This window comes from Nannobrachium achirus (genome assembly GCF_963921795.1).
Source record: "Nannobrachium achirus genome assembly, chromosome: 24".
Lineage (NCBI taxonomy): Eukaryota > Metazoa > Chordata > Actinopteri > Myctophiformes > Myctophidae > Nannobrachium > Nannobrachium achirus.
Genome location: NC_137831.1, coordinates 1,417,484 through 1,429,714, shown reverse-complemented (window position 1 = coordinate 1,429,714; position 12,231 = coordinate 1,417,484). Strand labels below are relative to the sequence as shown.

Here is a 12,231-nt window from a genome sequence, read left to right as displayed (position 1 = left end):
GGCTGGGTGCTGGACTAAAATTAATCAACAATAAAAGAAAGAAAAAGTCCGCACACCAAATTTGCTGTTCCCAATACTTGTTTTTTACTTAGGTGATGTTTCGAGCCTGGTGGCTCTTCTTCAGACCTTCACAGACAAGTGATACCAACATTTTTATATGTGTGCAGAGATCACCCACACCTGTGACCCATCTGCCAATCAGTCCCATCAGTGTCATCAACCAATGACACAGTTTACATAGTATATGCATGTCTTGATTGTGTATGTAAAGGTTTTTTGTCCCTTAAGGTATTTACTTTTACTATAGACAAGAGCCTCTTTAGGTAGCAGTATGATGGCCTTTGGCCTGAGTCCTTTTGTGTATGTGTAATGTATATGTATATGTGTAATGTATATGTATGTATGTATGTATATGTAATGTATAATGTATATGTGTAATGTATATGTATGTATGTATGTATATGTAATGTATAATGTATATGTGTAATGTATATGTATGTATGTATGTATATGTAATGTATAATGTATATGTGTAATGTCATATCTTGGGTCAACAGGATTTTTGTATTGTTTTTATGTATGCAATGTGTGTATGATGTACAATTTAAGACTAACATATACGATGTAACTGTGTAAACTGTGTCATTGGTTGATGACACTGATGGGACGTTGGCAGATGGGTCACAGGTGTGGGTGATCTCTGCACACATAAAAATGTTGGTATCACTTGTCTGTGAAGGTGTGAAGAAGAGCCACCAGGCTCGAAACATCACCTAAGTAAAAACCAAGTATTGGGAACAGCAAATTTGGTGTGCGGACTTTTTCTTTCTTTACCCCATATGTTGAAAACATATATAACTAGAAGCAGTGCTCTTCCGAGCACAGGTCTCCACCAGGCCACACAAATCGGCCTGTTATAGCGCCACCATGAGGCTGATTTAAAAAATGTGGGGCAGAGGTTCTGAATTAGCATCCAGGGAGTGTGTGTGCTCAGTTTGGCAGCGATCGGGCCAACGGCGCCGGAGATTAGCTGGTAACAACCAGGCCACACAAATCGGCCTGTTATAGCGCCACCATGAGGCTGATTTGAAAAATGTGGGGCAGAGGTTCTAGATTGGCATCCAGGGAGTGTGTGTGCTCAGTTTGGCAGTGATCGGGCCAACGGTGACTGAGATTAGCTGTTCACAAACTGCGAGGACGCACGGACGCACGGACGCACGGACGCACGCACGGACGCACGGACGGACGGACGGACGGAGGGGAAAACATACTCTCCCTCAGCCTTCGGCTGGTGGAGACAAAAATGGTGCCATTCTTTAGTGCTGAATTTGTGCTGAATTGTGCCGTAAATGTTATAATTTATGCTGGTATCATTATTGAGATATTCTACACAACACCACTGTTCTGCTGCTATGTTCTACAATGAAACACTGTTGCTCTACACCGCCCTCTGTAGGGCAATCAGTATACTGCTGCTAAATCTGCTAATTCAACCATATAAATATGTATATATATATATAAATATTTATAAAAGCACAATTGATGATTTCAATGGCACAAATTAGGGCACATCCAGCACTAAAGATTGAGCCCATTTTTCCCGATTTGGAGCCAAAAAATTGGGGGTGCAAGCCTCAGCAAAACTATAACTTTAGAATATCAATATCTCAATAATGATAGCAGCACAAATTATAAAATTTACGGCACAATTCAGCACAAATTCAGCACTAAATAATGACACCATTTTTATATATGTTTTCAACATATGGGGTGTTATATATGTTTTCAACATATGGGGTGCCAACTTCACGGAGGTTTTAGATTGTTGCTTGCCATCATGTTTGGTGGGGCAGACAGGGCATTTAGGGGGGCATTGCCCCCCCCGTGCCCCCCCCCCCTTGCCTAAGCCTAGAGCCGGCCCTCATGTCATGTTGTACACAGACAGTCAGACGCTCCACGAAGCCTGTGGCACCGCGACGGATTCAAACCCGCAACCTGGGCGCTGGTGGGCAAGCAGTCTCCCGCTGAACCACTGCAGCTGCTGGTTCTGCTGTTTTCACCAGTTTGGGTCCAGAGAAAACCATGCATCGAACCACTGGACTACAAAACTACTTTTCTTTTTGTTGTCTTTTTTATCCCACGATTTTCTAACCCATTTTTCACCCACTGCCAATTATCTAAGCTGTAATCCTGGGCTCTGCTCTCCCTCTGCCAACCTGGGCAGAGCCCTGAACTGAGCTCATGCTTCCTTCAGTGCATGAGGAGTGAGCAGGCCGCTTCTCATCACCTGACAGGGGGGAGCAGGGCCGTTTGGGAGAAATGCGGGGCCCTGAGCGAAGTCCACCCCCCCCCCCCCCCCCCCCCCCAAGCGAAGTCCCCCCCCCCCCCCCCGCCAAGCGCGGCCGCGATTTTTTTACTTGTACGTGTGTGCACGCGCACGTGTGCGCAAACGATCATGGCTGTGCATCTATAAATGCTATGGAATTATGCTGCAACTCTACCTCTAAAACGGTAAGAAAAGCATGTTTATTCTGCTGCTTTTAATTGTACACGGCCACAAAGCAGTCAAGCAGACTCCTGCTGAATGAATGCAATAGCTGAATGGGACCATGTATTTACTTCACTATAGTCTATCGATCAGACACAAGATTGTCATGTTGTCAGATGATGGGATTCCTCATAACTTTGTAGAACATTACCCTGGCCTTACCTCGCGCAGATATGATGCTCTCTCTCTCTCAACTCTCTCATAAGTAAGTAACGGAAGGGAAGGGAACGCTGAATCAAGTTGTAGGATCCCGTCTGCGTCTCAAGACTAGATACAGTATTAAATCCCATAGCCCGAAGGGACAGTCAGCCGTTTCACTGGTTGTTGGTGGTTGTCAGGGAGATATCACAGCCATCTTTGACAGGCTCTGTCTCCGTCCTGCAGATTGTGGTGTTTGTGTGAAGATTTAATATGAAAACAAAACTAAATCAATTAACCAAGCCTAGCGCGGGGCCCTTGCAGGTGCGGGGCCCTGAGCGACCGCACCGTTCGCTCTACCCTAGAATCGGCCCTGGGGGGGAGCTTCCCCGGTTGGACGTAGCGCATGGAAGGAACACGTTATTCCAACCAGTTCCTTTCCCCTCCATCAGGCGCCCCGGCTGGCCAGGGGGAGGCAGTATAGAGACCAGGATTACTGCATGTTTTTGTGAGGGTACCTACCCTAGGAGACACGGGGAGAACATGCAAACTCCACACAGAAAGGCCATTTCACCAACCCCACCTAGGGTGTGGGCGCTGATGACGCGGAGGGAGGAACACGCCCCCAGCGCCCACAGTGTCCCCCGGCGGGAATCGAACCCAGGACCTTCTAGCTGTGAGGAGACAGCTAGCATGTGTGTGAACCACTGGACTCCAACACAGGCTGTTCATTTAGGACGAGGGGGAGGAGCTCTGTGAAAGAGAGGGGAGGGGTTTATGTAATGAGGGGGAGGGGCTTACCTCGATTTCTGCACAGTTGAGACCAGCTTTAACTGTGTACTTCAGAAAGTCCTGCAAGGGCACACACACACACATACGCACACACACACACACACACACACATACGCACACACACACACACACACACACATACGCACACACACACACACACACACATACGCACACACACACACACACGCACACACACACACACACACACACACACACGCACACACGCACACGCACACGCACACGCACACGCACACGCACACAGTCAGAATGAAACAGGACAGGAGTTAGGATACCGTTAAAGGAGTAGTTCACCCCCAAAATGACTTTTTTCTATTGATTACTCATGCCATGGAGACTAGAGTAATAATGTAATAACAATAAATTTACCCCCATTGATTCCGGATGGGGACCCGTTTCGAAACGGGTCCCCATCCGGAATCAATGGGGGTAAATTTACTCGAATACATTTTTTGTCTTGGGAATGTGACAAAAAACTAAAAATATTATTGAACTGTACTCTCCATGGCATGAGTAATCAATAGAAAAAAAGTCATTTTGGGGTGAACTACTCCTTTAAGGGCAGGCCTGGAATCTCGTCATTTTAGGGGCGTGGCCAGACTGGCCACTTGCACTTTGGGCGACTTTGGCGCGCTGGAGCCGCGTGTGTTAAATCCAACTGGTACTTGGCAATTAAAGGTAATTAAGTATGCGATAAGGTCTTGCTGCTTGGTCATTATGGCTTATATGGACACGACGGGCTGATAATAATTATCAGCCTTGGAAAACAAGGAAGTGCTGATCAAATAGAATCCATTTCTGATACTACGTACAGTACGTCGTCTATTTCTCGCCTCAAATGGTTTTTAAAACATTGTTCAGAGCAACGTTTGGTTGTAAATGTCGCTGTGTGTTTGTTTACATGGCTGCCATGTTGGATACGGTACTAAATTCACACAGTGCATCCTGAATGCAGCAGCTGCTCTGAGCCTTTGATTAGGCAGCGGTGAATTATAGAGTGGAGCGGTCATTATTTATATGCCTATAATTCACCGCTGATTTCAGCGCTCGACCAATCAAAATCAAGCATCCAAACAAGCCGGGTAATAAATGTAATTAAAGTATGTTTACCTCGTAAACGTAATTGAAGTATTTTTACCTTCAGCAGTAGCTGGTACTTGGTGATTCTCTGGACTGGTTTAATCAGATAATCACTGATGGACAGACGGCAACTGATCTCATGTTGGATCTCCTGCAGACAGACAGACAGACAGACAGACAGACAGACAGACAGACAGACAGACAGACAGACACAGACAGACAGACAGACAGACAGACAGACAGACAGACACACACAGACAGACAGAGAGAGAGAGAGAGAGACAGACAGACAGACACCGACAATTACTTACGGATTTTCGAACACTTCGCCACGACTGGAGTTCACAGATTTTCACAAAAAAAATATGATTTACTATCTTGCGTTTTCAACCACCGAAAATGCCATTGTGGAAGGCACATCTGACATTTCATTTTGCGGATTTCTCCTGGGAACGGCGTCGTGTAAACAAGGCCTTCGTTTGAAGAACGTTTCTATGTTATGGAGCCCATTCCAAGCTCCTCTCACTTCCTTGAAGCCGACAGAGACCTTCATCTTGAAGGTTTGTGAACAAGAGTTTGTCTAGTGGATATACCGGTACATGCATGCTACAGAGTTACGCAGACATAGAGTTACAAGACCTCACTCACCTGGAAGAAGGTCTCGTACTCCACCACGATGAACTCTGACCTGGGCTTGTTCTGACAGTAAACTACGTACATGTGGAGACGGCGCTCCTAGTGGAGAGACAGAGAATGACAGGTTATTGTTCTGACAGTAAACTACGTACATGTGGAGAATTTAAAATGAGAATTAAATACACAAAATAGCAATAAGAAGCAACTGAATTTCAATGGTAGTGGATGGAGAGAAAGGACTTTTGTCCCACCAAGACACAGCAGCCAATGGGTGTGAAGAGGGGCGGGACTTGACAAAGGGTGAATTGGGTTCCTCAAGCAAAAAGACATGTAGAAATGTAGAGCGTCCCCGTTCCTCTTTTCTGATTGGTCAATTTGATGGGTTTGAGGATTGGTCAAGCTTCAGGGGACATCACAACATAGAATATAAATAAGTAAGATTGAATTCTTGAGGAACACTATTTTCTGGTGTGAACTACACTTACAATCTCTCAGAATTGCAACTTTCCAGTAACAGTAACATGTAAGGCATTAATTCATTCAACCTTTATTTAATTTCTCGAAAAGATCAATTGAGGGAGATCCTCATTTACAATGATGCCGATATTACAAACAGAATTGATACAGAAAAAGTCCTGAAATGACCTACAGATGCTAGGGTACTCATCTTACAATCTTGTTGCAAGAGATTCCAAGAATCAGGTGCACTAACGCTAAAGGCAGTCTTTTCCCAGTTCCGAATTAGCAAAGGGGACCTTAAGGACCAGCCAGTCACTGGAGCGAGTTTGAATATAACTAGGTTTCTCACGTAGCATGGAAGAGATGTATGGTGGCAGTTTTCCAACCAGGCCTTTATAAATGAAGAGATGCCAATGATAGTTGCGCCTCTCTGACAAAGAACCCCAGCCCACCATACCATACAGGTCGCAATGATGAGTAATACACCTCAAAGCTGTAAGGCATACTATGATGATAATCACAGACATAAAAAGGTAGACGCCTCTTCCGGCTCTCTGGTACCCGTCTCGCCTTGGTGGGCATTTTTGATTGACAGGCTTGGAATTATTCTGTGTGCGTAAGGTCGGTAGGCAGGTTTGAATGGAAAGACGCGTTGTGATTGGCCAGTAGTGTTTTTGAGTGGCAGCCTGCCCTCGACACTTCCTCTTTTGAGCCCACCAAGGCGAGACGGGTCGCTCCAATCAACTGCAGTGGGTGGACGAGGTATCTAGCTTTTTATATCTGTGATGGTAATAGTAATAGTAACCAGTAAGACGCCTAAGGGCGAAAGGCGACCTTGCCCTAAAGGGCAAGGTCGGCGCCATCTGTCTTGGCCTTATATGGATTCTGTTAGTGTGGTTCTCCTGACAAGGCATCATCTGGGATACGATCCCTGTTATGCCCATGTATGGAGATCCCTAACAGAATCCCTGTTATGCCCATATATGGAGATCCCTAACAGAATCCCTTTTATGCCCATATATGGAGATCCCTGCTCTGAGTATCTGACATCACTGTGATGTCACCTGTGATGTCACAGTGATGTGTCAGAGGAACCACAGTGTCAGGTGTTACGCGTACGGGCAGACACGGTGACAAGCTGTGACGGTTCTGATCGTAAATTGCGACCTATGGTCGCAACTAGAAATACTGTTCCTACGAAACAGTGTGGGCTCACATGTAACATCATGTATGGGCATAAAGATCTACCCTGTGGCTGCTCCTCATTGGCTAAGGGCCCTGCCTTTGTATTGTCTGGTCATTTTTTTTAAGGAGAATAAACTTGACCTGTAAAGTTTTGGTATAACATACTGGCCTCGCCTTTCAGTGAGCCCACAACAGAACAGTGAAGTCATGACGTGACTCGCTCATCCCCCGGTTCATGGAAGTAATTTCTCTATGGAGAATAACATTGAGTCATCTTAAATCGTCTCATAAGCATTGTGGTCCAAAAATTAAAAGAAATCAAACCTCGGTTCGAAGTGAAGCGGTGAACTTTTATTCTATGTGTTCTAGAGTTATGAACTCTGTGATCTATACATTCTTTATATATTCTGAATTCTACATTCTTTATATATTCTGAATGAATATATAAAGAATGGAGGGCCGAATTATCATGTGAAGCTTGACCAATCCTCAAAGTATCCATTCATCAGACCGGGAGGGACATTACACACATATTGGACACTACACACATATTCTGGACGTACAGGACAGATAAAGCCTGTTCATTCTGAACTGAAATGGCCATATATGGACATGGGACACACATTTTGCTTTTTGAAAAAGCCTATTCATTCTGGACTGATATTCTGGACATACGGGACAGAAAAAAACCTGTTCATTCTGGACTGGAATGACCATATATGGACATGAGGTGACAGACATTGTGTTTTTGAAAAAACCTGTTCATTCTGGACTGAAATGACCATATATGGGCGTGGGACACACAAAGCCACTCATTGGAAGCGGTGAAAACCGCTTCAAAAACAGTCTTAGCGATATTGTCAGGGAGGAGACTCTGTATGGTTTATGATAGTCAGTCTAGTCTGTTTCTGGTGGAAATGTTACTAATATGAGTCAAACCGCTGAGATCATTTGTTGCCAGACCCATGAAATGGGTAGGCCTACATAAGCAAATGTCGGTCTGTCCCTTTTCTATATAAAGGGTATATATGATGATGACATGATGATGACATGCCTACAAAAGGCATGATGTCATAAATGATGATGACAGACAGGGGGTCTGGCACAACCAGGTTGACCTGGTCTAGTTTATAATTGGATCACAGTTCTTATATGAAAAAGGTCTGTGGGAATTCACAATGGGGGAAGAAAACCGCAAACCAGGTAGGATGGGTAAATGACGTCACACTTCACTACTCTACTGGAAAGATGCATTCTGGGAAATTGCAAGTGTGGTTGACAAATGGGGAGCCAATCAGAGTGAGGGATGCCTTGATATTATGATGTCACTCCCTGATTGGCAACCACAGCCAATCAGATGGGGGGGAAAGGATGACATCACAATATCAAGGTATGGTGATGTCTGATTGGGTGAAGGGTCACATCAGATGACCAGACTAATGATAATAATAATATAATTATAATTACTAACATGTTTAATGAAGAGTTCTGCCAGTTGATCATGGTCTTGTAGGCACCTCTCCAACTCTACCAGGAAGAAACTACACACACACACACACACACACACACACACACACACACACACACACACACACACACACACACACACACACACACACACACACACACACACACACACACACACACACACACACACACAGGGTACAGTTAACTCAATTTGTTAATTCTTAAAGGACAACTTTGGAAAAGAAAAATTGAGTTTTAAAATGTTTTCATTTGCTTCGTTCTATTGTTTTATCGTGTTTACCGTGCTAAAATGTGGGGCATGCGTACGCATGGGGGCATGCGTACGCATGGGGGCATGCGTACAAGTGGCTAAATATGTATTTTTAGACACAATAAGCCAGCAGTTTCTTTATTGCTATTTACAGTAACACTTCTAGCCCCCATAAGTCACATCCAACCATGAAAGGTTGTGTTGTATCTTGGGAATGGGCTTATTCTGTGTAAAATGACATATTTAGCCACTTGTACGCATGTCCCCAACCACTGAAATAAGAATCTCTAAAACAATAGAAAGAAGTAAATGAAATAATTTTAACACTCATCTTTTACATTCTTTAATTACAATCTAAAATATGAACCCTTGTTGTAAACGTATGTTTTCTCATTCTCATGTGTGTGTGTGTGTGTGTGTGTGTGTGTGTGTGTGTGTGTGTGTGTGTGTGTGTGTGTGTGTGTGTGTGTGTGTGTGCGTGCGTGCGCGTGCGCGTGAGTGTGTGTGCGTGAGTGTGTGTGCGTGAGTGTGTGTGTGTGTGTGTGTGTGTGTGTGTGTGTGTGTGTGTGTGTGCGTGCGTGCGTGCGTGCGCGCGTGCGTGTGCGTGTGCGTGTGCGTGTGCGTGTGTGTGTGTGTGTGTGTGTGTGTGTGCGTACTCGCGGTGCCAGTCGTAGATCTGGTGAATGTTTCCAAACACGATCTTGTCTTTTCCTCTCATGTCCTCTGGGATCCCTCTGACCTCTAACCTCGACATGAAGCCCTGGACGAGAGACATAGACACAGAGAGAGAGAGAGAGAGAGAGAGAGAGAGAGAGAGAGAGAGAGACACACACAGAGGGAGAGAGAGAGAGAGAGAGAGAGAGAGAGACATAGACACACAGAGAGAGAGAGAGAGAGAGAGAGAGAGAGAGAGAGAGAGAGAGAGACACACACAGAGGGAGAGAGAGAGAGAGAGAGTTTTTTGTTATTTTTTATTTCCAGGTTTTTCAGACACACAAGACAAAAAACATACCATAAATCATACATACAGATATTATAATAAGACAAATAACGGGGGGAAATAAAATGATCAAGTGGTAAAAAGCTTCAAAAACAGAGAAAGAGAAAAGGGGGCGCAAGGAACTCCCGCCTGCGTCTCACTCAGGGGCGTCAACAGGGTATGGCAGGGGTATGCAGCTGTCATACCCTGGGTCCAGGGGCGAAAATAAAAGTTACTTTTAAATATAAATCCATGAATGTCTCTTTGTCTATCTGTATTATGTTGTTAAATTACGGTAAAATAACTACAACATTTAACAAAATGGTCACTTTAATAAGGTATTGTGGCGCGTTTACTAACATGCCAAGTTTAGCTGCACTTGAACAACCATTCCAGGCCAAGGAACCGTAGAAACGGGGGGAAAATAGAATGTACTTCTTAAGGTATGGCAACATGACTGGTGTCTTGCACGCGTGCGAAGGCGCGCGTGCAAGACATGTGCAAGACATGTTGCCATACCTTAGCTTTTTCTGAACTGACACCACTGGTCTCCCCACCCCTATGGGAGGAGAAAGAAGCTCTCTTCTCTACCCACATCTGAACAGAGCCAGAAACCTGCAGCACCCTGTCTAAAAGCCCCTTTCCCACTACGAGGCAGAACTTTACAGAACCTGAACCTATTGTTGTGGTTGTGTTTCCATAGCGCACGGCCCGGTTTCAGACACGGTTCTGGGAACCTTTTTTAGGTCCTGCTCTTGATGTGGTTCTAAACTAGAGTTCTAGGAACCTATGGGCGGAGCCAGCAGAGCTGCTGCTCTTTTTGGGACCTTCCTTGGGTTTAGGTCTGGTTGTATGGAAACGTAAGCAGAACTTTTACTTGAACCCGGAACTTCACGGTTTCTTTAAAGCAGGGGTCTTCAACGTTTTCAGGCCAAGGACCCCTTAGTGGAGAGAGAGATGAAGCAGGGACCCCCACTACCTGTTCATATAGATTCCATATAGTTTCATTGTTTGACAGCACAATCATCAGTGTATTTTGGATTCATGTCAATTTGTGTTTTCAGATATTTAACCACTTGAGCCGTCAATACTTAATAAACTTGACCTTTCACTCTGTACTTAGTCTGCTCTTTTTCCCCTCTACACCAAAGCTCTTTGCCCAAAAATAGACAAGTTATTTTTGGCTATTTTTGGCTAAAATTCTTAGAGTATGGACACTAGGGTTCAAGTGGTTAATATAAAAAAAAGTTTCCATCACACAAAGATTTGGAGTAACTCTGGGGACCCCTTAGGGGTCACGGACCCCCTGTTGAAGACCTCTGCTTTAAAGTTCTCGGTTCTGGAAAGTTCTGGTTCTGGTTCTGGTTCGGCCCTGTAATGGAGAAGGGGCTTTTGATGATAATGTTAACTCTTTCCCTGCCAAGCCCGAGAATCCAAGTTGTAAATAAAAAATAAATAAAAAACTCACCTCTACGATGACTCCCAGGTCTTTAACGTAGTCCTTCTCTGATTGGACCATCTCGTTGACCACAAACCTGACACGCAACGTGCACACACGCACAGACACACACACACACACACACACACACACACACACACACACACACACACACACACACACACACACACACAGACACACACACACACACACACACACACACACACACACACACACACACACACACAAGCACACAAACAGGTTTGAATTTTTTTAATTACGTGTGATGATATGCAGGGGTGTCACAAGGGGGGGGGGGGGGGGGGAGTGGGACTGAGTTACCAGGGCCCAAGGTGGAGGGGCCCTAGTAACTTTAGCTATTGAAGAATAGCAGATCTACAAGCTCACAGCGCGGCACCGAGTGCCGCGTTGCGAGCTTGTAGATCTGCTATTTTTGAAAAGTCGAAAATGTGTGCAAATCTTTGAATATATTTTTAAGCAAACATTTGTAACTCAAATGTTGCTTCTGGGGGGGTCCCTGGAACTAAATATTTTGAGATGGGGGTCCGTGGCCAAATACATATCATTTTGGGGGTCCTTCACATGAAAATATTTGAGCACCACTGACATGGCAAAGAGACAGTGACAGAGACGGTCGCATAGCACTATAGCTCCTACAAGCTCAAGGCCACTTGTGGTGAAAACTCACTGCAGGGCCAAATCGAACAACTAAAGGACAAAATGACGAAAAAGGATATCGAAGAAATAAAGACCTCACTCAGCCTTCAGGCTGAGGGAATGACCAAAATAACGGATTTGATGACCCAACATCAGTCTGACCTGATGAAGGAGGTCTTGGCTTTGAAGGCGACGGTCAAGGAAAGAGATCAAAAGATTGAAGAATTGGAGAAAAGATTGGATGAAATGGAACAATATTCAAGGTTGGATGACATAATTATTTCGGGGCTGAAAGTTAAACCATTCTCCTATACCAGGGCTGCTGCCAATAGCCGCCAGAAGAACAAGCAACCATTGAAAGGCAAGTCATTGATTTCTTTAAATCTAAGGCGATTGTGTTGGACCAGGATCATATCGCTGCTTGCTACACACTCCCAAGCAAGGATCGTAAAGCAAACCCTGTTATACTCTTGAGATTCGCAAACAGAAAACACAAGAATCAACTCCTGAGACAAGGAATGAAGAAGAAACAGGAAAAATTC

General features: G+C 44.7%; 1 protein-coding gene across 1 annotated transcript in view; it reads right to left on the bottom strand.

The window, feature by feature from the left end:
• LOC308309324 (kalirin-like) overlaps positions 1 to 12,231 on the bottom strand; it is a 105,971-nt gene that overhangs the window by 9,532 nt on the left and 84,208 nt on the right. The window contains exons 36-41 of the mRNA XM_080754873.1: positions 11,042 to 11,108; positions 9,251 to 9,354; positions 8,328 to 8,397; positions 5,225 to 5,311; positions 4,635 to 4,727; positions 3,488 to 3,538 (exon numbers count right to left, since the gene is read on the bottom strand). Of these exons, the coding sequence (XP_080610999.1) occupies positions 3,488 to 3,538; positions 4,635 to 4,727; positions 5,225 to 5,311; positions 8,328 to 8,397; positions 9,251 to 9,354; positions 11,042 to 11,108 (472 nt within the window). The remainder of the gene's footprint in view (positions 1 to 3,487; positions 3,539 to 4,634; positions 4,728 to 5,224; positions 5,312 to 8,327; positions 8,398 to 9,250; positions 9,355 to 11,041; positions 11,109 to 12,231) is intronic.